Source organism: Bolinopsis microptera, chromosome 4 (genome assembly GCF_026151205.1).
Source record: "Bolinopsis microptera isolate Bmic1 chromosome 4, MBARI_Bmic_1.0, whole genome shotgun sequence".
Lineage (NCBI taxonomy): Eukaryota > Metazoa > Ctenophora > Tentaculata > Lobata > Bolinopsidae > Bolinopsis > Bolinopsis microptera.
Window position 1 is genome coordinate 11,642,442 of NC_087075.1, and position 26,796 is coordinate 11,669,237.

At 35.1% G+C, this 26,796-nt stretch overlaps 1 protein-coding gene across 1 annotated transcript in view; it reads left to right on the plus strand.

Annotated features, from left to right (window-relative positions):
* LOC134814262 (high affinity cGMP-specific 3',5'-cyclic phosphodiesterase 9A-like) overlaps positions 1–26,796 on the plus strand; it is a 49,448-nt gene that overhangs the window by 10,439 nt on the left and 12,213 nt on the right. Inside the window, exons 2-5 of the mRNA XM_063822345.1 lie at positions 667–870; positions 1,261–1,312; positions 13,102–13,213; positions 14,891–15,052. Coding sequence (XP_063678415.1) covers positions 677–870; positions 1,261–1,312; positions 13,102–13,213; positions 14,891–15,052 — 520 coding nt within the window. The 5' untranslated portion in view covers positions 667–676. The remainder of the gene's footprint in view (positions 1–666; positions 871–1,260; positions 1,313–13,101; positions 13,214–14,890; positions 15,053–26,796) is intronic.

The following is a 26,796-nucleotide window of genomic DNA, read 5'->3' on the forward strand; positions in this document are numbered from 1 at the left end:
TATTTATGTAACTTGAGAAACTTTTTCTACCAAAACGTTTTTCGATCGGGAATCGTCTTTAAATTAATTTGGGGAATATTTTAACTTGATATAACGACGTCGTCGTAATGACACAAGTGACTGATCAACCACCTTATTTGATAGTGTTTTTAAAATAAAGTATTTATATTTTTAACTTGGGGTGTAAATATTTTTAGGGATTTTATTTATTTTTTAAATTTCAGATCTATCATACTATTTGTTACTAAAATGCTCATTGTAGCCTATAATTTTAGATTTTCATCATCATCATATACTCTCAGGTTATATTAGACCCAATCCCCTCCTTTAGCCAATTAAGACATGAATATTCTTTAAAAATTACACTATAGCATAAGGTTTTCCAAACCCTCTCTTTCATAATTGGGTGAAATAATCGATCCCTTCAAATTAAGATTGGTCAGCCAAGACAAAATGAATATAAGGGCAGCCGATTGACTGCTCCAAATAACGGCTATCTTTGCCTGCAATCACTAATTTCTAAACTGCTCACCCCTGGGTTGATCTGGAACAGCATATTTTTTAATTATTATGTTCGCCCCGGGACTTGTAACAAAAGGCCAATCGAGCATTGACTGATCATTGACTATAAGGCATTATGTTCTAACATCATGCACTCTACACTAGCTGTTTGACCATGCGTATGTTTTGCTGTCTCACACCGACAGCTAACAGAAAGAAAGCTGTTAATCCTCCTGACCCTGTGAGTAAAGGTTCAGATATACCTAAAGCTGTTGATCTTCCTGACCCTGTGAATAAAGGTTCAGATATACCTAAAGATGTAGATAATGGCTCAGTAAGAGCAGTAGGTATTGATCCTACCAAAAAAAGGTATGGGAGAAGCATTGTCTTGACTATCTTCTGATATGATGTGATGATTTTTCATTGTATATACATTATGTATACATAATGCAGTTTGACGTTTCTTTGTCACTAAGTATTTTGGTTGCAAAGGTTTTCTTCCTCTCAACCACTCCCTTTTTATAATTCTGATGCCCATTTATTCTTACTAATAAGCAATTTACTTCAGTGTTTCCACATGTGTTATACCTACTATTGGAATGGCTGCTATGTGTTGTCTTTTAGCGTTCCTATTTTCAAATCCCCTTTTCCCGATTACTTGCTACGTTTTGTAAGATTTTCTGAAATTGTCAGGTGTTTTTGCCAAAAATGAAATCATACTAGATTTTCCGTCTTTTTCTAAACATTTTCTCTCTCTAGATTCATGGAAGCGATTGATTTCTATCCTGGGTTGCCTCCTGGAGTGAAAGGGGTAAGTTTCTATTCTAATTTAACACACTTTACCTACAGTAATATTTTAATGTGTTTTTACAGTTATATTTAAACGGAACTAAATTAAACAATACTGATAGTTGTATGATATCCGGTTGGAAGAGACAAGGACAAGTGAAACAAGGAAGTTAGGAGTAATAAGGGCAAATATTCGGCGTCAACGCCGAAAAAAATAGCTCACAAAAAATATGTTACCTTTCATAAACTCAGTTCAAATACTTATCTGTCTTATCAAGTAAACAATCATGAATCATCTACCAAATTTATACTACTGCCATTTTTAATAAGAACCTGCAGTCGACCAATTAATTGCTCTTTAGTAATTCATTAGGAAGCACGTGTATGAAAGGTTTTTCTCCACAAGTTACTTACTGAGCTTATATTTTAATATATCAAGCTGCAAGCTTAGCAGTATTTAAGTGATGACCGCCCAAGAAGTTCTGAGAAGTTACCGGCTCCATACAAATTATTCTCAGTTGCAAAATATAACTTTTATTGATTTATTCTTTATTTTCCTTGTCAGGTTAATCAAATAGGCTTATCTGATACAGTAAATATACTTAGAAAAGGTGTGTCCTGTATTAAACTTGATCTTCTTAATGATTGCACAAAGGGTTATGTAAGATCTTAAAGAGTCAATATTATAGAGTTGATATTATAAACATATTGCTCTAAATTTTCTAAAAATAGCTGTGATTTTTTATGAGAGAAGCTGTAATCAACAATTATTATTGAACAAAAGTTTAAAACAACGGATAGTTAAAAACAACGAACCAAGCCTAATCTTTCCCTAAAACAAATTATAACTAAATATCAAAACTTCACTGTAGTTAGTTTTAGCTTAAAACCAGATAATCTGTATCCTCCCTTATATTAATAATTGTTGATAAAAGCAGCTGTAATTAACAATTATTTAGTTTAAAACCAGATGTAATCTGCCTCATTGCCGAGTAATTGCTTCTTAAGTATCACAACACAGAGGCCAGAGGGCTCTGTAACAAGTTGACTAGCAATCAGTCAATCAGTGCTCTCTTCTGACTAACTGTCAGTGTTTGGGTATTACGACAGCAAAACACCGACAATTACACTACGCCCACTCTTACGCCCACTATTCCCTTATAATACCACATTTCTTAAACCAGAAAATACGGTTACTTTGCAGCACATTATTTATATTATCGGTTGGACTGATAAGCTGTATCCTGCGATATAATTAATTGAAAACTCTCCCTGCTCAGACCTCACAAGATATTCATTACAAGTAGCTGATATGATCGCAACTCCACAAGCAGCCAGATGCTTATTATGTTAAACAATAAAAGTAGCTTTTATCTCAAGGATCACGGATTTGTTGGTCACGTGATGCTGTCACAGTCAACAAATGATTAATTATAGATTGTGATATTTCTATATTTGTGTGGCTTGGGGTTGGAAAGATGAGATCCAGTGAGATAATAAATATGTATGCTCTTGAAAAGTTTGACTATTCCTTGAATAGTTTTCGTTACACACTGACCTGGTTAATTTTCCTTAAAAACGTTAAAATTGAAGCTACCAAAAAACAAGACGAATAGAGTTAAAATATTCGACCAGGAAAACGTGTTCACAGCACCGAAGACTATTTAACATTAATTTATATCACTAATTAACTAACACGAGTTTTAAATAGCAGAATAATTATTTAGAAATATTAACCACATTAACAACAGAATCAAATAGCTGGAGCCTAATAATGTTCACACCTATTATCACTCTTCACAGTACGTGGTGCTGAATTAATAATGAATTATCACTCAATTAAATAAAGGGACATGGCAGCCAGACAATCTAACACGGAACCTAACCCTGAGAGAATTTCTCGTTAAGTGAGCAGTGTGATGTTGCTGTTCATTAGTGTGGGGGTGTTACTGAAGTCTTCAGAACAATGTGATTCTGATTAAAATCCTTCTCAGAACCATGTACCGGCAATGAGGTTAAAATCATATTCCCTTCTAAAAAGTGAATCATTTGTTGTACTGGAGAGTGTTCTTTAGTCTGGCTTTTCTTGTATTTTGGTTGATAACTCTGCTTGGTTGATCGGTGGGGTGCTACAATGTCAAAGTGTTTTCGGATTGTAAAATCTTGCTTTAATCAAGTTCATCCCCAGGTATTGTATTCAATCTATTAATAGATTTGTTTAAGATTAAATTATTGTTCGTCACGTACAAATTTCCGAAGTATGTTCTCAGTTCTTACTCCGATACTAAGGAAGACTTCCTGTGCAAAAGTAACCAGAAACGACTTTAAAAACAATAATTAATTAACTTTGCATATCTTTATCCACCCCATATCATAATACGCATTCATTTCATCGACCATAGAAACATATTATCTTATGATGCATCACGTGATCCATATATTTATCACTTAATTATCCTCTCTCCTACAAGCTGTAACTATTATATTTAATGTTATGTGCTGTTTAAGTATCCTATCTACTAGCTTGTTACAGTGTTACAGTGTTACAGTGTTACAGTGTTACAGTGTTACAGTGTTACAGTGTTACAGTGTTACAGTGTTACAGTGTTACAGTGGTACAGTGTTACAGTGTTACAGTGTTACAGTGTTACAGTGTTACAGTGTTACTTCACCCCTGCTATCAGTATCATTACTTTGTTACAGTCCCTACAGTTTATGACAATCAGCCCCGGTACCCTGTCAGAACCCAGCACCCTCACCTAACTAGATCCTTGAGATCCAGGAGATCGTAGCCCCCACACTCGATTACAGCATGACAACTTTATCACTTACCGTCCTCATTATCTGACCATTATACCACGTGACTAACACGTGACTTGTTTCCGGGTCTCTGATTGGTCAAGAGAGGGGAAGTTGCCCTGTTATTGGCTCGTACTTAGCTCCGAGACACATCATACTTACTGGATGAACAATAGCATTGTGTTAGAGGGGCCAGAATGAACCCCAGCATTTTACCGTCCTGTTAGTTTCTGGTTTTATTGCCTATTTTATCGAGATCTAGTGCATAATATTTCATGATCCCCTGCTTTCTTTAGATTGTATGCCCGATATTGGATATAATATCTCCAATAACCCCGTCTAAGTTAAAGTGCTGTTAGATATTCAGCTTCTCGGGTCATCTTTATTACTACTCAAATATCGTCTCCAGTTTAGTTGCTTTAGACTTTTAGATATGTGAACGTCTCTCTGGACAAGATTACACACTATTGTTATATTATAATGTCTTATATTATGTTATAATTGCCTATTATATAAGTAAGCGCACCTCTATTGGAAAATAATTTAGATAAATTATAGAATTTATCTAATTTATCTTTGTTACATAATTTATATTTGTTACATAATTTCTATAGCATAATAATTGACCGCCTTCTTCAAGACGAGGAATTTCTTTACTGGTATAGTTTACGGTGTCCTTATCGACTGCTAGCAAAGCATAGACTCCTCAAGTTAAGCTTTGATTAAATTATTTTTAAAATCAATTTTTATGTCTTAGGCCTACACAAAAATTGATAATAAACCTGTGTTCTCTGCTAAAATAATCATGAAATCAACAATAATTAATGAGATTGCAATTAGTCAATACTCAACACATAATCAAGAGTAAGCCATTAGGTTCGTTTATAAATTCTAAATGTACCGAGGAGATAGGACGTAGAACAATAAACTATTGAGAAAGTCAAATAACGATTAGTTTTACACTGAGGATAACGCTTGTCACATTGTCCGTTCTAGTTTCTTCTCGATCAAATATTACAATTCATTCATTAGTATGTTTTTACTAATTCTGAATTGTTGGCCTCGAGTCTGTATTGATTTACCTTCACTAATTTTAACAACATTTTATATTACTAAGATACTAGTTAAGTCTGACACATTGCTATAGTGATATTATGAGACTTCGTATTTTTTAAAGATGTCCTGGCTTCTAGTTCACATGGCTACACATTAAAAAGTGTATACGTGCAACATATCAAATGTGTACGCGTAATCTCATGATATCTGTCGTTAATAAAACTTACAAAAAATAAAATAAACTTTTTTCGTGACGGCACAAAAAGTTACAGCACAGGAAAACTTGTAAAACCCTCCTCAAATTCTGAGCATCTTCCGACTGGAAAATGATCAGACCCCCAATATGTCAACTATTTGCCTACATTGATCTTATTTTAACTACAAATTGCGACAATAGGAATCCAGCAAATTTCGTTCCCTTTATATTGAAACGTTACATTCATCAGGCTGATAGTCTTCTCAAAACATTTTCCAAATACTGTGACCCGTATGTGACCAGTGCAGTATGTGACCAGTATGTGACCAGTATGTGACCAGTATGTGACCAGTTTGTGACCAGTATGTGACCAGTACCTGAGATCGCTTCTCAATTTGTCGCTGGTGCAGCTAGCTATTGTCCAGCTGGAAATATACCCTGCTCTAAGTGTAAATGTTAATGGTGACAAATGAATATTAATTAGCGATGTTTTGTCATTTGATTATATGGTCAGGAACTCATTCAATATTATAATATGTTCATTATGAATGATCATAATAGAGCGATTAGTAAGACTGAATATAATTAAACCATTCATAAAGTTGAACACTGAGACATATGATGATTATTCAAAGTCTAAGCCGACCCTTACATCTCACCACCCTACTTAACGTATTAAAAACCGGCCTGTGTGGAATTCCACAAATTACACCAATTTCTGGCATTTCGTCGGGTTAATATTCGTCTGCTGCAAAGATTTGTTAGAAAAGTAAAGTCTGCAAGCACCATGCGTCATCAGACGGATTTCGTTAGATTTAACTAATATAAATTAGTGACTCTTATTCTTCAGAATTTCGTTTGTTAAAGTAACCAGGTTACTATTATATTATGTATTAGTGTTTTACGTAACATCAATACAACTCGACCATCTCTTTTAAAGTTTTGCAACTCAAAAGCTTGTTTCACATATTTGTACAATGTATTGAGTTGCTTGAATGGTTCACACTTGCATAATACTCAACTCCGGTATTCGATATAAATAAATCACATATTAGTTTCTCGTACTCTCACTCCCAAAATACACATATTATATAGTTATATAAAGATTACAGATTACCTGCTATATAACGGTCACAAAAACATAATATAAAGTCCCATATAAAGGTCACAAAAACCTCTCGCATTCCAGGGAGTGGCTGCACCACTGCAGTTGTGTTGCGAACAACAAAAGTTACAAAATTGACTTCTAGATCATAATAGTTATTCCAGTTTCCAGTATTATAAAAATAAAAAGTAATCTGCAGATATAGAATGTAATCTGCAGATATTTGTGTGCAGGGAAAGGGGCGTTACCACATTACACAAGCCCGCCCACTATATATACCATTACTTATTTCTGTTGGAGAGAGGTGAGTCAGCACAACTCGTAGAATTTGTTGTTTAGGTATGGCACGATCACTGCAGTTGTGTCAAGTTGTCAGTTGACCCCCGGATAAACTGTAGTATTCTAAAACCTGTAGTTTATTTGATTTTTGGGGACGATCGTGCTGGACCCGGGACCCCACACAATGGTACAAGTTTCACTCTAATGGTTACAATCACTGATCACGTGTCTAACTATACTGATCACGTGTCTAACTATACCAGTCACGTGTTTAACCATTCTATCCGTGCTGCCTTTAAAGTAGGTTAATGTTCCTGGTTATGTTCCTGATGCAGCCGGTCAGGATAATACATACTCCATTATATTTAAGTATTAATACCTGCTCCTTTCTCTTGTTCGGGTAGTGGGTACTATCCAGTGTTCCTAGTCCGTATTTTAGGGTATATTGGGTATTGTCCTTACATTGGGTACCAGTCCGTATATTGGGTACTGTATTTATATTGGGTACTGTTCCTAGTCATTTAGATCGTAAAACGGTGTATCCTAAATACATCATGTGGATTTACTGTGGCTATAAGTTAATTCACTAAACGTGATAAGCAGAAACCTAACCCTGGCGGCTCATGTCAATTTACACAGACCATTGCTCTCGCACTCCATTGCATTATGAGACTATAAAATATTAAACAATATGAATTAGGTCTATTCACTCTCAGATTAATAGTGTCTACTACTATAATTGTCTGCTCCATGGTTTGCTTGAATTATTTGTTATGTAGTACTTAGTGTTGAAAGTATTGAGTCATTAACTTCTAATGCTCTCTTGAATATCCATCATACGTTCAAATCCCAAGTTAATAGTTCACTTGATAACATTGTTCGTTTGCTAATGTTTCATTAAATTGTGATCTCAACACTCATAACTCTTCTTTACTTCGTTAATTATCTGGTTCAGTATTATTTTGATAGAAGAAGTGCTCAAAATATATATTTTCAGACCATTTTGTCACGTACTAATTTCTCTCCGGTTCAATGATTATAATTCTATACAATTTAGACACTTTAAAACACGTCTTTGTCAAACAAAAACTCGCTTATACCAGTTACAAGTTACCAGTTACCAGTTACCAGTTACAAATGGCGAAAATTATGGATGAAAATAATGAGTCAGTTACTAAAAAGTAAGAATCTGTTTTATGTTTCTCAGTTGTAATAAATCATTGGGAAGTAACTCAATTCGCAGTTGTGTCCAGTGCTGAGTTGACTTGAAATGCATTTAGTAACCATGGAAACGCATCATAAAATAAGTTGAGACGATTGGAAATTGCCGTTGTTACAGGAGCATGGTCCCAGGTGATGTGGTTGTATTAATAGTATGATCATCGAGTTCCACTTAATTTTCTGGCCTGTTCCGCCCTGGTGTTGGCACTTGGCACCCAGCCAGAAACTTCCTCGTCGTTTTTGTTCAAGCTGTGATTGTTACCATGTTCACATTATATATTGGTATTCAATATTTGCACAGTGACTTTTGGCCCACCCTGTATATATCGGTATTCAACATTGGCGCTACTAAAGGAATCATCTACCACTTTTTAACTGTATTAATTATGTTAAATCTATTGAACAATGATCTTAGACACATGATTACATTAAGTTTGTAGCGACAAATTCTGAGTATTATTGAAGACGTGTTTTTCTGAAGACATGTTGTTCTGGGCCCCTCGTTCGTACGCTTTCTAAGTTTTTAGAAATACATAGAAAATAATTATATATTTCTTACTATACGTTTTCGGGATCAAAAACATTCCCAATATATTGGTGATAGGGTTCGATCAACTATAGACATCTGTCTAGACTCTAGTGTTTTCTGTAGGTTTCTTGACATAAATATTACTAATGCTACAATATCATTATTTTTAATACCCATATGTATTCAAAATAATTGCTCTATTTGAGCATACCCTTACCCAAACTTACCCTAGCTCAAAACATACTTTTACCATGTCGCAGATAACTTATGTATTTTACGTGCTCACTGTAATTGTATTGCTATATTGCTATAGCTCCACGTAGTGTACTACTGATGTGTAGCAGTTACTTAACAATCTGCTATACTTACTTAACAAGTTCCCTCATCAGTTGCTAAGACTTCAAGAAACCTAATAATCACACGTGTAAAAGTACAGCCTAGGAGAAAGTAAGAACCGTAATCCTACCTCAACATAGCAATTAAAAAGCAATTAAATAATTAAAAAGTAATTAAATATGTCCTTTAGGTAAGCGATCTATTCAATATTTATCAGGATTCAGGAAGACTATTAAAGTATTTACAATCATCTTTTTGACGTGTTGCTATGTAACGTGAGCACGGATTTGTCCTATTGAGATGTAGTTATATTATATTTCTAATGATTCATTTCTTGAGATTTTACTTATTCGTGGCAAGTTTAATTTGGTTTATTTATTGATGTCTGCTTGAGGGTGTTAGAATCATTAACACAAATTTACTCGGTATCTACATTAGAAAATAAGTGATCCTGGAGCCATGTTGCAAGGTTTCAAGTACTATATCTTATAATGTTTTACCGGGTCTTACTGTTTATGAAATCGTCAAGCTGGCCCCGAATCCTTCTATTGACCCCCGTGTTGCATTACAAAATTAATATCACGTGTCTGACTATACTGTCACGTGTCTGACTACACTGTCACGTGTCTGAGTGTACTGTCACGTGTCTGACTACACTGTCACGTGTCTGACCGACTGTACTGCCACGTGTCTGACTATACTGTCACGTGTCTGAATATACTGTCACGTGTCTGACTATACTGTCACTCTGTCACGTGTATGACTACACTGTCACGTGTCTGTCGTCTGACTATACTGTCACGTGTCTGACTATACTGTCACGTGTCTGACTTGTCACGTGTCTGAATATACTGTCACGTGTCTGAATATACTGTCACGTGTCTGACTATACTGTCACGTGTATGACTATACTGTCACGTGTTTGACTATACTGTCACGTGTATGACTATACTGTCACGTGTTTGACTATACTGTCACGTACTAATTTTACTACGTCACAGTGGATATACCAGCTAGAAGCTAATAACCTGATGCCATGGCTAATGATTTGTGTTTTCTAGGTGTCGCCTCCCTGCATTCTGCAAACAACGTGATACACATAATTAGATAATTGGCCTCTAATTACTCTAATTAGATGGGATAACTCTCAGATTACCCCATCTTTCTACGGAATTCAGCTAGTGGGGCTGATCCGTTCATATCCGAATAAAATTCGTTCCTTATCATTGATCATTGTTATTACTCTACCTTTCGAAGCAAGAAATTTGCAGTTTTATTATGTGCGTGAATATAAGTTAAATACAATATACATAATATTACGTAGTTCTAAGTATATCAATTTAAGAATTCAAGACTAAGATAATTTAAGAAAATTAATTTTGAACAAGTTTACGTTTCTGTAAAGTGTACACTGTACAGACAATTTCTCTTTTTAAGTTTTAAAAATGTTTAATAATCAGATTAAGTTGTAACGTTAGTTTGAGGTAAAGGAAAAATCCGCGGTGAATCGAGGTTTTGTTTGTTTACATAATGCATGTTAAGCCCTACTTGGGAAGAAGGAAATTACCGCAATAAATCGGAGTTTGCAGTTAATCAATGTTCGGTATTATTCGGTTTTACTGTATATAATATTGTATAACAATCTTTATTTTATTTTATTTTGGTTGGGAATGACTACACAGATATGATGGTATATTGAAATCTTCAATACATAAACAATAATAAATTATAACCTGCAGTTATTTTACTATATTAGTTTAATTAATCCAACAATCATATACTTGAGTTTCTAGTTTAATCTTATAAAACAGTATTATATGTTATATATAACATATTATTATTAATCCCTTCTTAAACTTGAAGTGATAAGACTAATGACAATACAGCTTTCCCGCTTCTTAGCCTTGCTATTTTGGGCGACAATCACAATGGTAAACGCAAAGTACACCCTTGTGTGTACACACTCATGATGGCAATGCTCCCTCGTCGAATCTCACCACGTATATAATATAATAGTAACGCGAATAATATTTTATATTATAACTTAAACTTCAAGTGGCAGCCGAGAATTGAACTGACCGTTTTTCTAGGTAAAACCTTTCATCTCAAAAACGATTCACTACAAAAGAATTTGTAATCATGTTAGCCATGGCTTTTCTCTTCATATCAGCCTTTCTAACGGATTATATCAAGTTTGAAGTTTGACATTTAATTCCTCCCGCAGCGCCATGGAGTGTATGTACCATCAATGAAATATACAGTTTAAAACAAGGAACTGAAACCGAGGGGTTCCGTTCAGGCCCTTCACACTTTGTTTCTGTCTAGTTCTAATGTACCGTCACACTGTACCGTCACAATAGTGACTTTAATATACAGTTTAAAGGGTTATCAGCCTTGCACAAAGAGTAACCGTCACGCTCCGGCCTCCGTTAGTATTCGATCTTTGATTATCAGACTAACAGTAAATAATGTTAAACATAGTAAATAATGTTAATCAAAGTAAGGCCTTACATGACGGATAGTACGAAACAGATCACCACTTATCTGCTATTATGGGTATCTAGGCGGCCGGGCGCTTACTAACATTAAGTATTTTCGCTATGTCTGCTTCAGACTTTGCCATAGTGTTTTTGTTTACTTTTACATTATTGCCCATTTAGTTTTTTCTCGAAAGATTTCGAGAATGTATGAATACCACAGACTAGAACTATTATCTGGCTTTATGTAGCTGTAGGTCAAGCCTCTGAAAAACGTTAGCTCCAAAAGAAGAAAATAAGGGCGCTGATATGATAAATCCTCTAGTTTAGCCGCTTGTTCCAAGTACAGTTATACCCTGATTTACTCCACCCTGCTTTACCGCGCCCCGATTTAACGCGGCCATCTCCTTTCCCCTAAATAGGGCTCAACATGCATAATCATGATAATGTAAACAAACAAAACCCCGATTTACCGCGGATGTTTCCTTTCCCCCAAACTACGCGGTAAGTCAAGGTGAAGTAGCTAGTCACGTGACCGTGTACGCGGTAATATGAAACTGTGTTAATATGACACTCGTACTCCTGTTCATACTCCGCTTCATTTTCTTATCTTGTTTGTTCCTTATCTTGGTTACTGCGGACTTGTAGTTTCAGTCATAGTTTCCTTTTGCTTTGTGGGAGTGGAGGGGATATGGGAATTAGGACTTCTTATTCTTTATTATGTTTTAATTGAAAATTGTTTTAATTAATTGCAAAGTATTGATTAGAATAACTTCAACAAATCTATCTACCGTATTCTTATCATTATTTTGCAAGTAATGTTAATTGTTACTTGTGCAGTAATGTTAATTGTTACTATCTCGTTATTATCTTAGCTGCTCAGTAGTCAAATTCTTCATTATTATAGTTAATGTGTATTGTTATAATGCGAGATTATTAGTTCACTTTCTACTACTTATAGTAATAAACTGCCCGCAATTAATCGTGTTTGACATTTTCTCATAACCAATATTCACATTGTACACAGATATTCTCATAAACATATCATGCGCACGAAACATATCAATTTCAAATTTTCTGCTAATTTACAAGATATATTTAATAAAGATTTAATAGTAAACACTAAACATGCATGCTTAAAAGTTTAATATTCTAAGCTGTTTGCCTTCGTGTCAACGAGCAAAAGAATCCATGGAGAGTAAAAATTGCAGGGTTAGTATAGCTTAAAAGTTTATTGAAGAATGTATGTAACTAGCCTTACTTTTGATAAGAATTATTAAGAAAGTGCTGCATACATTAATAAGATTAAATACGTAAATCAAGATGCTGTCGCTGATGAAATAACCAATTTTTGAAGAAATGTTCAGTCTAATTAAAATATTCAAATTGTCGCCATAGACGAATGAAAATTTATTTAGCGACAATAGTCGATAATGATTTGTCAATAATTTCTAATAGGTAAATTTTCTCATCAGTAATATTCTCCGCCGGATTTAACCTAAATGCGTTCTACATCATCACCGCTTTCTTTACTTTTTATGGGTAGAAGGCTGTCAAGGATAAAATTTTAATCGGAAATAAGAAAGGAACTGAATTATTTCCTTAAATCTTAGTTACTAGTTACTTAGATAAATATTTAACTTGATACCGTGTTCTACTTTTAATTTGTATACTTGACTCTATATGGATATATATAGATAATAATTAGTATTCTGAATTCTCGATGCCATGATAAACACATCCAATTCCTTTTTCTAACTAAATCATGGTCACTTCATGGTTAATTAATTAATTAACTAATTTCTTCACTCAGGTTGACACTAATACGGATGGAAGGCCCCATCTTAAGACGATATTCTTTAAAATGGGGGACGTGGAGGAGCAGGTGGAGTTTTGGAGTGATGCCAACTCAGAGGAAGTTAAAGGTGAGTTTAATTGGTCACTAATTGGTTAATTGGTGGTTAATTAATAGCTTTTTATAATTATATTTATTGATCTTTAATCGGAGTGCAATTTCTCAGTTGAGATTTCTTTTAAGGATTTGATGTGTACAACACCAGAATACGTACAAACTACGGATATTTACGATCAACAGTTCACACAATAAAATTGATAACGGCTACATTCCTACTTAGAGAGAAAGTTAAAGATAAAGTCACAGTGTTTTAACTGTTTTAACTTCAGGACATAGTTTTAACTTTAAGTTAAAAAACATGTCTGACACTGTAGTTAGAGATCAATTAGTTGTAGCGGAATACTGTGGACAGTAATGTAGCGGAATACTGTCGACAGTATTTAAATGTAGTGATAACAGCACTAATGAATGCAGAGCCGTGTAAATGTCTAAGATTGAAAGCATGTACACTGTACAGACAGTTATACTGATACCTACCCATGTAATCGCTTTATGTAACCCGGCAAACTACTTTAAGTATAAAGTTAGAGTGCAGACGCCCGCAGGATTTGAAAAGCCACTGCTACATCGTACCTAATTCTAGTTAAAGCAACATTCATTGTACCCGAAATACGTCTCCTCTCTACACTACACGATGGAAAAGATGTAAAGCATTGCCTTGTAGAGTTATGTAAACTTTTAAAATAGATACAGTTTGTGACCTTTTAAAGTGGAGAGATTCTAACTTTTAAACTATTCTTAAGTATTATTAACCCATAGAAAATAAAAATGTAACATACTGCTACATACTATGCAATACACACGTAATGCTTTCAGTTCTAGAAGGTTCCGTTGCAGTTACTATGTTGGTTTTAAAATATCTCGTGGGACAGCCCTGTGACCCTGTCCCTAAAAAATAAAAATAATTTTATGCAGACTATCAATTCTCTAGTTCGCTTCAATCCGCTGAGTTAAAAATACAGTAAACGTTCGAATAACCAACAATGATTAGATTATTATGCCATAATCTTACCAGTCATCAATACATCCTATTTATGGTTCACCTCCTCCAACATCACATGTTGGTTCACCTCAGCGTGTTTTTGTAAGGTTCAGCAGTATTCAAGATATCACGTTACAGTAACAGGTTGCCTTGTTTAAGTTATAATAATAATTTGGTGGTTAGTAAACCGGGTTAGTGACGGAGGGAACGTTTCGTGTCTTCTTCCTGGCTTTAACGAAACGATAAATAAAAGGGAACAACTGAACCCAATTTAGACAATTTAGACTAACCCTAACTCCCCTAACCCTAACCCTAACTAATTAAGCTGATCGGTTAGTGGGAACTAGGTTTAATTGGGTTCAGTTGTCGGGCACCCAATAAAAGGCTTGCCAAGTCAAGGGTGACTTCACAGCAATACGATCGCTGGGGGACTGTTGACGCTTCATCCGATAAAATAATCATGATAATATAATCGACTTTTTAGCCCAGCCGACATCACTAAACTTTGATCGAGTAGAGGAGATATATCCCTCAAGTAGCTCAACCTCTAACCCTGAACCACCATCTTCAAAATGTAAACTGTGACCTGTAGTGTGAAGTTATTGAAGTTATCATAGTAAGGTTCCATTTTAGAGAATAACTAGCACGTGCGCGCGTCTTCAAAATGATCACGTGACATGAAAAACATAACCATTTCCATTTCAGAGTGTTTCCGGAGCGCAACAGAGTCAGGACCCTCTGATATACTGAAACTTTACAACACCAGCAACTCCCTCATGAACATATCCCCCCGGATCCTCGCTAATAACCCTGATACTAGGTTTACACTGAAGGTGGTGGGGGCCAAGCAGTGTCTTAGTAGTGATGGTACGTGCCTGTTTTAGTTCTGTTTTATAAATGTTTTATATGAGTTTTCTTAACGTTTTATAATTGTTTGTCCGGAGCTGTAGTGCGAGATATTTGTTTTTTCCAGTGTGCTGTAATATGTTTGTTCGTTTGTTTGTTTGTTCGTTTGTCAGGATGTCAGTTTAATAATTCGTGTTTGTTTGTCAGTGTATTTGGTTTCTAATATCATTAACAATACTATTTCGATATGAATATAAAATCTGCAACACAATAAATACCATATAATGTAAATCTTACTGTGGATCCTTGGTTGCGGCAGCATTTTATTTTTGATACTATCATGCTAATATAGTGCTCTATATTTATGATTGTGCGTTGTTAGATTGTATTGGAGTTGCAATCTACTTATTCTACAATTCTACCAACCCAACCTGACGGCCAATACTCGGGCGATTCTGAAGGAAAAGATAGAGTAGTGTTTATCATCATGTCCTTATATGGTAGTCACGTGTTCTCACCTGTTATTATCATTATGATGTTTGGTTATTAATAAGAAAGGTCTAAACACCGCTCCTACATGGTCTAAAAGTAGAATTAATGATTTTTGGTGTGTACCGATTACCAAAAGAAAAGCTTTTTATTGAGTCATTCGTTCGGTATTGTTCATCTTAATTCGACGACAAAGTAGTATCTCTCAAAAAAGTATCTCTTCGTCATTGTTCCCACATCCAGTAACTTCTGAAAATTTTCCAGATTTTCCTCTCATATCAGTCCAATGTCTCCACCTTTATACAAATTTGTTATGCCCTAAAAATGTCCTCTTTGGCACCAAAAATTTCCTTCCAGTCTGACTAATGTGTTTTTGGATGTGGGGCGTGGGCCAATATTATGATCTTACAAAAAAGAACATACCAGCTTTGTCTGAACATACGTAGACTTCTTAAAACATGATAATATTATGAAAATTAGTTATAACACAATAATTTTTTCCGGTTTCTGTATGAAAAAATGTGTAATGTGATACGTGCGCTGATACAATATAGAGTGTAATATATAGTGCGCAACTGTTATTTGTTTTGAAACTTCCCGCTAGCTAGTCTGAGGTGACTTGCAGTCTGTCCTGAAATTATCGGTTACCAGTGTTCACGACTTTTCGGGAATATGATTCCCGGAAATAATTATACTGTATATTGAGTACCAACCCTTCAATTAGTCGACCAAACAAAGAAAATAACCCTTTTATGTAAAATAAAACGCCATCTGTTTAGCGCACGTTTCCATACACCCAGTACAGTCCACTTCTCCCTAAGTTTGTAGGAGGTTGCTTTTTGTGTTATAAATTATTAACAGTGAAATACAATTGCACATTATGAAGGTAAAAAGGAGCTTATAGTTATTAGAATATTGTAATAATATTTTTTGTTTGCACCTCGCTCGTCCCTAGTCTCCAAGTCTCAGGCCAGAGGATAATTAATTCCGGGTAAAAATATAACACTACACAGTTACTGCTTCTACCGTTATGAGTCATTAATTATAGGTAGTGCGTTTTATTGAAATATAGATAATTATAATAATTAGAAGCACCTGTGTCTTTATCCTCTAAACCTGACACCAATTAAGCCACCCTCAAACTCTTCAGTATAACCTCACTCTCAGTCCTCGGATGAGACTTATCACAAGAGGTTAACTGTGTCTATTTCTCTGTGCAAAAGATAAGAGACAGTGTAGATTTCAAAAGATAAGAGACAGTGTAGATTACACTATCTCTTATTTTTCTCTGCCATTTCATCAGCATTTTATCAAAGTATTTTAATGTTGAATAGAAAGCTGCAGTCTATGAGAGGATTTACATATTATATTAAGAATATAGTTCAGGTGAATATTTGAACGTGTACAGTGTACACTGAGCCCACTATCTAGATAAATATAGGTTCATATGAATAAGTTAATTAATGCAGTCAACATAGAAGAAAAGTTTAAATTTTAATACTGAACTTGGGTTAAAAATTTCTGGATTTCGGCCAAGGACTTCGGCCATCATCAAGAGTATTTAGCATATATTTAGCATATATTTACCATATGTTTACCATATGTTTACCATAAATTTAGCATAACTTTAGCATAAATTTAGCATAACTTTAGCATAAATTTAGCATAATTTGTCCCGATAATAACAGTGCTATTAGCATGCAATGGCTGTATAATAACCATACATCAACCTGCCACCTAGTTTACTGATGACCACAACTGGTTACTACCAGTACTAGTCAAATAGCCATTACTAACAGCCCAAGGTATGTTGCAGCATGGCACCACACTCCGCATCTCTACTGTAAATGACGTTTAGTGTTAAAAGCACAGTATACTCAAGAAATATTGTGTATGCTTGCCAATGACGGGATGGAGGCAGCGTAAGATAAAGGGTTATCACTTATCGGTCATCTTATGAAAACTATTATGTTTTAGAAAGCTTCTAGTACACGGAGCTGATAATATAAAATATATAAAAATATATAAAAATATATAAAATATAGTATTAAAAGTAATAATGATTATCATCATGCATTTTCCTATCACGCTAACCGCAGCTAACCGGAGAGATTATGATTTCTGATCAGATATTAAGTATCATTATGTTTCGTGCAATATTCTCCGGATACACTACTAGAGATAGGCTAAGAGATAAGCTAAGAGATAAGCTAAGAGATAAGCTAAGAGATAAGCTAAGAGATAAGCTAAGAGATAAGCTAAGAGATAAGCTAAGAGATAAGCTAGGTAAAACACCTTATCAGGGCCACATTGTAACTACCTAAATACAATTTTAACTATCTAAATACAAACATTGTAAAGCCCCTCAGTTAGAGTTAGTTAGTTTTAGGAGAATACATCTCAGTTGGATTAGTATATCTTGTACAGTGAAAAGGAATTTAGTTAACGTTGTTGTACAGATTTTATATATCTGAGTTTAAAAAAACATTGTAGTGGTAAGTGTAGAGCATCATGGCTTTCGACAGACAAAGTAATCTTAGTAAAAGGCAACTGAGTGCTGAAACGTCGATTTGTCTTATTTCACTTTATGTGTTGAAAGCCGAGACGGTCCATACTAATCACTACAATATATTTTTACCCATAATATAATGGAACTGGGAACAGTTCCATAACTTTGCAATGTGTTATTTGTCTGACTATTTCACTATTTCACTATTTCACTAATCTAACGTGAGAGTCTCATTGTTAATGTACCTAAAGGTAAACAATTAAACAATTGTTTATTTGTGCAGCTAATATGTCCAGGAGTCCAGGAGATCATCATTTAATGATACCACAATAGCACAATGAGGACATGTATTTGATTTTACCCAGGTTAGTTATTATTCGTGAACCACTCTGCTGAAATGTACAGCAAATGTAGGTACAATGCCGACCGGCCATTGTACCTATTTGCTGAAAAGTACTAATGTGGAGTACAGATCATAGTATAGTGGTCATAATTATATAGTGGTCATAGTATAGTTGTCACAATACTACAATAGCATAGACTATTCAGTATTAGTGTGGTTAGTTCCGTGGAAAATAGGATTATGTGAAACTGTTTAAATCACTGAAAGGCAAGTCGACTCCACTGATCTAATGTATGAATAATTGCAGGACAAGCGACTGGAATTATATCTGTGGTCTGCTCATATCAAACTGACAACTTTCTCTGGGCATACGTATTATATGAACATTTTTGGACTCCAGTGATCTACCATAATTCAACCTTCAAAATCCAACTTTTGACAAGAAATAGAAAAGTTGATAATATGTTATTAGGCATTAGCAGTATCAACTCCTACATACCTGATAAAACTTTCAGAGTGATGATTTGAACGACAGGAAAGGAATCTTTTCTTAATATAAATCTTGAAGAATCAGTCGCTAAGCGTAGTTGATGACAAGTCATATATGACTTTTTTACAGTAAATCATACCTTTTCAATACAGACTGGAGCCGATTTCCTTTGATTACTTAATTTTAGTTCGTCACGATATTTACCACACAAGAGCTAGCTTTGACCGGTAACCGCTTTGGCCTTTGAAATGGTCTAGAGAAATAACAAGGAATGTCAAAATCAACAAATTTCCTCAGTCGGCCTATCATTTGTATATTTCTCCGTGGGATAATGGTCAAGGTTGCAACTTTTAACAATGACCATCGGTAGTTATCTAAAGTTGCAACTTTGATTTATAGACTGCTGAGATGTCTGAGAATGTAAACTATATCTTTTTAGATTTAACATCACGCTTGGATTAATAGCTGAAATAAAGAAATGAATATCTCGTCAAATTGTCATATCCCCCCTCCCCTATATTATAGCACGTTCCTTTTGTCACGGTGAGACGAGTTAAGAAACTAAAAATAACTAATTTAAAGGAATTTACACATAGCACCTAGTGGTGGCTGTATAGTCGGAGCATTAAGGTATTCTCAGGAATCTAAAATCTACACAATTAGCGGATCTAATCAGGAGAATTAGAAGTTAAGTAATCAGGAGAATGGATACAAATCATCACTCCGCTTATCTGGGTAAGTTAACCAATAACCAATTGTTGTTATTAGGTTTCACTGTGTACAGCTAACTTGGCTCATTTCTCGCTCACTAAATTAACGCTAAGTTCAGAGTGAGTGTGATTAATCCAGCTGAGTACACTGTTTAAACTAAAGTTTAGTATACGGAATCATTTGTATCCTAATGTGTTTCGTGTTAGGTTTAGTAGCTAAGTGGTAGAGTGGTTATGTTGAATCTGCTCATGTACACCCTGATATCGTTGATAATGATCAGATCTCGTACTTGGTAGTCACTAGTTGCTTTGTTTAAAGTAGTGGTAAAGTGAGAGCAGAACTCGCTCTCTTAGACACGGATCAAGACTCAAGCCTTCCAAGTGGATAATTAGGTTGTTATTAATTACCAATTAGAAAGGATTCAGAAGATTGTCTGGAGACACGGCCTCCAGACAAGTTTGTTGGTCACCACTGTATTCAGACTAAATTATGTGTAATAAATAACAGGTCCTGGATTGTAAGGGTCTATTATCTCGGTCCACTGTTTCCACAGGGGGAAACTTGCCAGTACTTGCCAGTGTTTGAGCTTTGAGAGCCGGTCTAGACCGGGGATCATTGATGGTTTTGTGGAGTTACCACCAGTACCTATAATATGATCCGGGCTATAAGACGATAACAGCGGCCGAATTGATCAATAAGTATAACTTGCTCCGGTTTGTTACCCCCAAATTTTCTCCTAATTACAACACACAGCAATGTTTCATGGCTTCTCTGTAACCTATATTATATTTCAATAATGGCTTGCGATGGTTGCTCAAAGGTTCCCAGCTCATTCGGCTGGATATTGCCATTCAAACCCAGTATCCTGCATAGAGTGAGGTCACTGTGTTAATAGGGGCCCTAAATTAAATCTGTTAGTGCCAGATTTAGTTATCCCGAAATAATGCACCGTTATATAATGGGGTGATGTGGAGTTACAGGGATTAGGTTAACACTACAGTGGAGGTTTGTGGCTGAACCCCAACATGATTACAATTTCAGAGCAATGGTCATAGCAATGGTACTCTTACTCCTTAGTAGAATAGTAGTAGTATATATAATATATACAGTAGTATAATGAGTAATTCATTTTTAGGATGTGAATTTTGCTTTAAAGTTTGTACAGGAAGAATTTAAGATAGGCATATGAAATTCACATTGTCTATAGTTCAAAACTAATTAAGTTTCGATTAATTAAAATTATACCCTTACTCCTGATAATTAGTAGTAGTATATATAATATTTACAGTAGTATAATATTATGTAGTAACTTATTTAGGAGAATAGTTGAAAACTGCCTCGTTAGGGCTTGATAACAGCTGGTTAGAATATTAAAACATTATCAAATGTAATATTATGTACATTATACATAACTTATAATAAGTTACATAAGTTACATATATTATTGTTAGTAACCTCTTTGTCATTGAACATTACTGAACAGTAAGCAAGGAACTATTGTGGAAATTAATGCTAGTTCCAAATGACAATAGCGACTAGATCCACTGTTAACGTGTTATCACCACTGTTCAGTAGAAGAGTACAGGCTACGGAACAATATGATAATTAATAATGTATGTAAATGTACGATTAATATGTAAATGTTAAATGTTTTCCTCTACAAAGCAACATAAAGAGTATATTTTGCAAGACTTCTGTAACCTCATATTCTGGAAGTAAACATGACCCTGTGTTATGGAAATTTCGAGTAGATACTTTAATAAATCTCACTACCAAATAAGGCAATTAATTTAGAAAAGAGGTGTTGCTATGGTAACATGGTGTACGTGTTGCCATGGTAACATAAGCGCTGTATTTTGGTAATCTTGTCACCACCTGTCTGTAACAAGACAGCTAGACAACCCCACTATCTGCGCGCATCTGGGTGTCTTGTAAATCACCTGTGTAATATATTGTGTTGTGGTACTTGTAGGATTCAATGAGGCGATGACTCCAAACACAATGAAATGTTTTAAAGCTTTATACTTTATTTCAGTGATGGAAACTTAGTCAGCGTGAACATAGAATACTTAGGAGAGATCCTTAGATTCCTCTACTGGGTCATCGAATAGTTCGACTGCCCTTGCAGCATACTTCAGTCCACATGATAAATAATAATACGTTTCGTTTTTCACTCTTTAGAGTGGGTCGTTCATGATTCTGATAGATTACTGGTAACGAAATGAGAGTCTACTCTGTAAAATAAATACAAAATACATGATTCATATTGTTTTACAGTGAGTGTTTCCTAATAACCATCCCACTGAAGCAATGAGTAATTATTTAAACAAAATCTTAATTAATTAAACCGCCGGAATAATTCTCTTTAAGCTGTGATTCTTAGCTCAGACATTTCATTGTGAAACATCAATCACTCTGAAAATAGCTATCACGTAATGCCCTGGACGTACTATTAACTCCTAGAAGCTTTTGTTAACAGTGCTCAATTCTCATTAGAAGATTGCATAGGCCGAGATCCCCAGAGTCTGCGGCCCCTTCATCTTTGCTTATTAGTTATTAGTTATTAGGGGTCGTACTTACCAGGAGGAATGTTTCAATTCAATAGCTATCACGTGGAACTGATTGTGAGCCAGATAACATATTATCTGGAACAACTTATTACTTATCGCTGACTTCAAGTCTTATCTGTAGACCACAATCCTGGCATATTTGTAATGCCACCTGTACCTAAGTAAGCAAGCAGGTAAGAGCCGCTGTTGTATGAAATCATAAGCAAATGTAGCTGTTTTCATTACACTTCTCACCAAGTGTTGTTTACTTTTACTTGCAAAGTTGCAAGTGTGTGTGTGTTACATATTGTGATATCAGTATACAGTTATGTTTATGTTTGGTTTATGTGTTTTGTCATAATGTGTCAGTTGTTTGTTTATTTATGCTTATATTCATGTGGATATGTGAAAATATGGGTATGGCGTGATAAACGCGGGTTCATTAAATAGACGAGCATTAAAACTTAAAAGCTACGCAGGTCAGTAGTAGCTGTAAATGGTTCAGTAGTAGACGACTAGACAAAACAATTTCCAAAAAAATGAGTCTCGTAAATCAAATGATGTGATGTCTCGACTATCGAGCTAAGTTATTTTGATTTCGTAGAGTTATTTTGATTCCGCAAAGTTATTTTCATTTTGGATTCATGACTTTCATGTCACGACCTTGTTTTAAATGCCCAATAATATCCTCAGTCCAGGTTGTACAACTTACTCAGTTCCTCAGTTCCTGACACATAATCTACAGAATTTAGTGGGTCTTAACTAATGTATAACTAAATAACATAACTAATATATCCACGCTGTAAAACTGTAAAATTTAGTAGAAATGCGCAGTAAAAGGGAAGTTTACCAATTAGTACCCACATACCGCGCTTATGTTACCATGACAACGCACGGCATGTTACCATGGTGCATACCAGAGGGAAGTTTACATACCAACGTTAACTTGTTACGTGTATTTACATAGCCTGTAATCTTGTAAATATTTACATAATCTGTAAAGCTCTCTTCACATTTAACATCCTGCTGACCATCTTTCATTAATTACATTTTACAAAGTTTGGCCGAGAAATGTCCAGTTAAAGAGATACGTTTAATTAATTACAATGTTTGGCTGAGAAATGTTTAGTTAAAACCCAGAAATTATGAGCTAAATACATAAATATTCCAAATCCACTGGTTGGCCGGTTGGTAAGCTTAAGCTAAGTTACTATACCGCGAGTGTCTTGACACGGATCGTTTAGCACTCACTTTTGTAATTACTTACATAATTATTCATATTTACACTTAATTGTACTTAATAGACTCGAGCGTGTTATGTTTGTACTCTAGAGATATGGTTTATGGTTAACACAACGGTGTGAACACCACCTCTAGGCTTGGGGACTGGGGTGTCAGGGTGTGGTAGAAATGGAAAACTTTTATTTATCGACATGACATAACATAACATGATATTATTGTCTGTATGACGTGTCTTACAACATAATAGTATGTTAAATATTTTGTAAATATTAATATTTTGTAAAAATTAGTCTAACATTTAAATTTCTTAGAAGAGGCAAATATTCACATTACATAACAATGCATTCTTTATCAATACCTCTATTACACCAAAATACTGATCTCTGATACGAGACATTTTTAGTAAAGTCTAGTGCGCAGACAACATAAAAGTTTGTGCAGATAGGATTCATATCAGTTTGTTCACAAAAAGAATGTGGATATGCAGTTAGAATTGCTCTTGTGCAAGCAACAAGGTTACCAGGTTAAGGTTTTTTCTACCCATGTGCGAGACATCTATATTGCAACTACACAACACGTACAAGTAATGGTTGTAATGGCTGGACGTTGTGTGATTTCTATCTGAGTGGATTACCTCCAATTCTAGTGATGGCTTTCAGACAACATTTCCCTGCTGCACGTGCTTAGTGACGTTAGTGAATGTTGGGTGAAGGCACTATAATAATAATATATAATAACATATAATCGTGGTAAAATTAATACTTTTAGTTATTTGACGGGAGATTAGAGCCGTTCAGTGTCCTCTTACGGGTTGGTGGCCCACATGATAAGTTATCTAATTAATTAATTGAGTGATTAATTGATTATTAAATGGAGCAGTTTGTGGGAGTGAAGCTGTCAGTTTCTCCGCCTTGTAGACAGGGGATATCTATTTGATATCATTAGTGAGGTAGCCGGACACTGATGATGATATTACTTGCGTCTTGGAAGATGAATCTTTAACTGTCCAGACAATTGCAGGGAAAGTCTTATCTAGTTGATGAAGGTTTATAGGTTCTCCAATGTCCAGTTTCCCTAAATCTCCAGCTCTTCAATCTATCCACATTCCTCAGCAATATTACCAGGATTACTTTTAGTTTTTTGATGGCCGTTTTTACTTTTGCAAATTTGCTATTACCCGGAGATGACTTATACCCATATATATAATCAAAATGTTTATTTTATTTAACCAGGATATACATTTGTAATGCAATTATGAGTACGTGACCGTTGACGTAGGCGCTAATTTGTCCATGAACCACAGTAGTAGTTGCCATATTACTGCAGTTGCCATATTACTGCCAGAGCAGTTGCCATGTTATGGAAATCAAGTGTTAACCTGTACTTACCATGACAGCTCTCATTTCCTCTCACTTAGTCACTGGATCACGCACTTCATTAGTAACAGAGTAAGGGCTGTGGAGGAGGCTACCTGTAAGATGCGAGCTGTGGGTTGGCTGGTCGACTAAGAGCTTGCCACTTGCTACTAGTGTGCACTGTGCATCTACTCCCTACACGTAGTGTGAAGATACCCTCTACACTTGGGTTAACCTACACTTGGAGTGCATCTGCTCTGTACATTAGCCAAATTAGGCTACCTGTAAACTGCAAGATAAACCTGTCCACGACTCCACACCCTAGCTAGATAACATAAAGGCTTTGTTTCACTTGTAACTGAGAAACACTCTTATATAATAATATATATAATAATAGAGGTTATTTAGAGGTTATTTAGAGGTTATTTAGAGGTTATTTAGAGGTTATTTAGAGGTTATTTAGAGGTTTTATTTAGAGGTAATTTACCAGTAACTAGATGTTAATTTAGGTGGTGAGGTTACAGCCACACATAATTAACTTTTACCACATCTAGAACACACATGTACAGATTGTACAGTGTCGCCATAGCAACAGTGTACTAAATGTAACTGGTACTACAGTACACAGTACGGATTCATATAGTTTACTTACATTCACATCTTTTATCTGTAATTAAAATAGATTCACGTCACCTATAATACTCCTTTATAATACTTCTTTCATCGCTTTAATGAAACCCAGAGATTGGCAATAAAGTAAAGCCTGTAGTCATGTCAACATAGTTGATAGATCTTTAATACCATACTTCACTGTCGCCACTGTTCTTAGTGTTCTTCATATCAGGGCTAGCGTGACGTCACATCAGGGCTAGCGTGACGTCACACCAGGGCTAGCGTGACGTCTTATCAGGGCCGGTAGTCATGTCAACATAGTTGATAGATCTTTAATACAACACTTCACTGTCGCCACTGTTCTTAGTGTTCTTCAGGGAGGCAGTAGAAATGTGATAGACTTTTAATTTTATAATTACTCTAAACAGAATCACTCTAAATGGAAAATTAAATATATTTTGTAAAGGTCCTGCAGCCTGAGATTCTGTAAGGATTGCTAGGATGGTGAAATATGTCTCTTTGAAGTCAGAGAAAATTTAGAAATCAATGTTGAAGTTTGGTTGAACTCTTAATGGGTCCTAAATATGGGGTCTTAACACAAGGGACCTGGCCCCAACAATATGTTGGAGGCAATTGCTGACTATTTCAGGCTTAAAGACCTCTGAAAAGTTTTTACTTTTAACTCAACTATCTTCAAATCTTCGTACAGCTACATCATGAGAGCCTCACATTGTTTTGTATATAGTAGTAGTAGTACTACTACTACTACTACTACTATGTCGAAACTAAGTCCGATCTTCTTAAAGTCTATATTATATGTATATTGTAGTGTTGAAAAGAACTTGTTTTTATTATAGCCTTTGTCTACTGATGAGTTATATTTTCCTCACGATCTCAATTCTCAAGAAACGTGACTTTCTCAAGAAACGTTGAAAAGCTTTTAATAAGTAAACAATAGTCGGATTAATGAAAATAAAATGTTCTTTTCTTTTCATCTATCATCTTTAAACCACCAATCACCATGTATCGTTTTGTATTGTTCCCACCACCACGTACACATCAGAAGATACAGCTACACTAGCAGCTACTAGAACAGCTATTGATATAGCTACAAGTTAGCAGCTTCTAGCAAGTACTACTACTACTATTGATAAAGATTTATAGCGATTATCTAAAATAATCCACAATACAAAGTAATCCTCCTGTATAATGATAGTCACTATCATTAGTGCACTGTTATCCCACTATTAGTTATTAGTTATCAGTAAGCCGTCTGTTTGACAACAACAATACTATAACAGGATATAATATAGATTCGTCCGGGTTTTGAGTGATAATTAGCGGGATGTTTGTTTGCCGTGTCTATATAATATAGATGTGTCTCCTCTTATCAGTTAACTCTCCACACGTTGATAGTAACAATATCCCGCTACCTTTACAGTCTACTGTACGTGAGGTAGCCCCG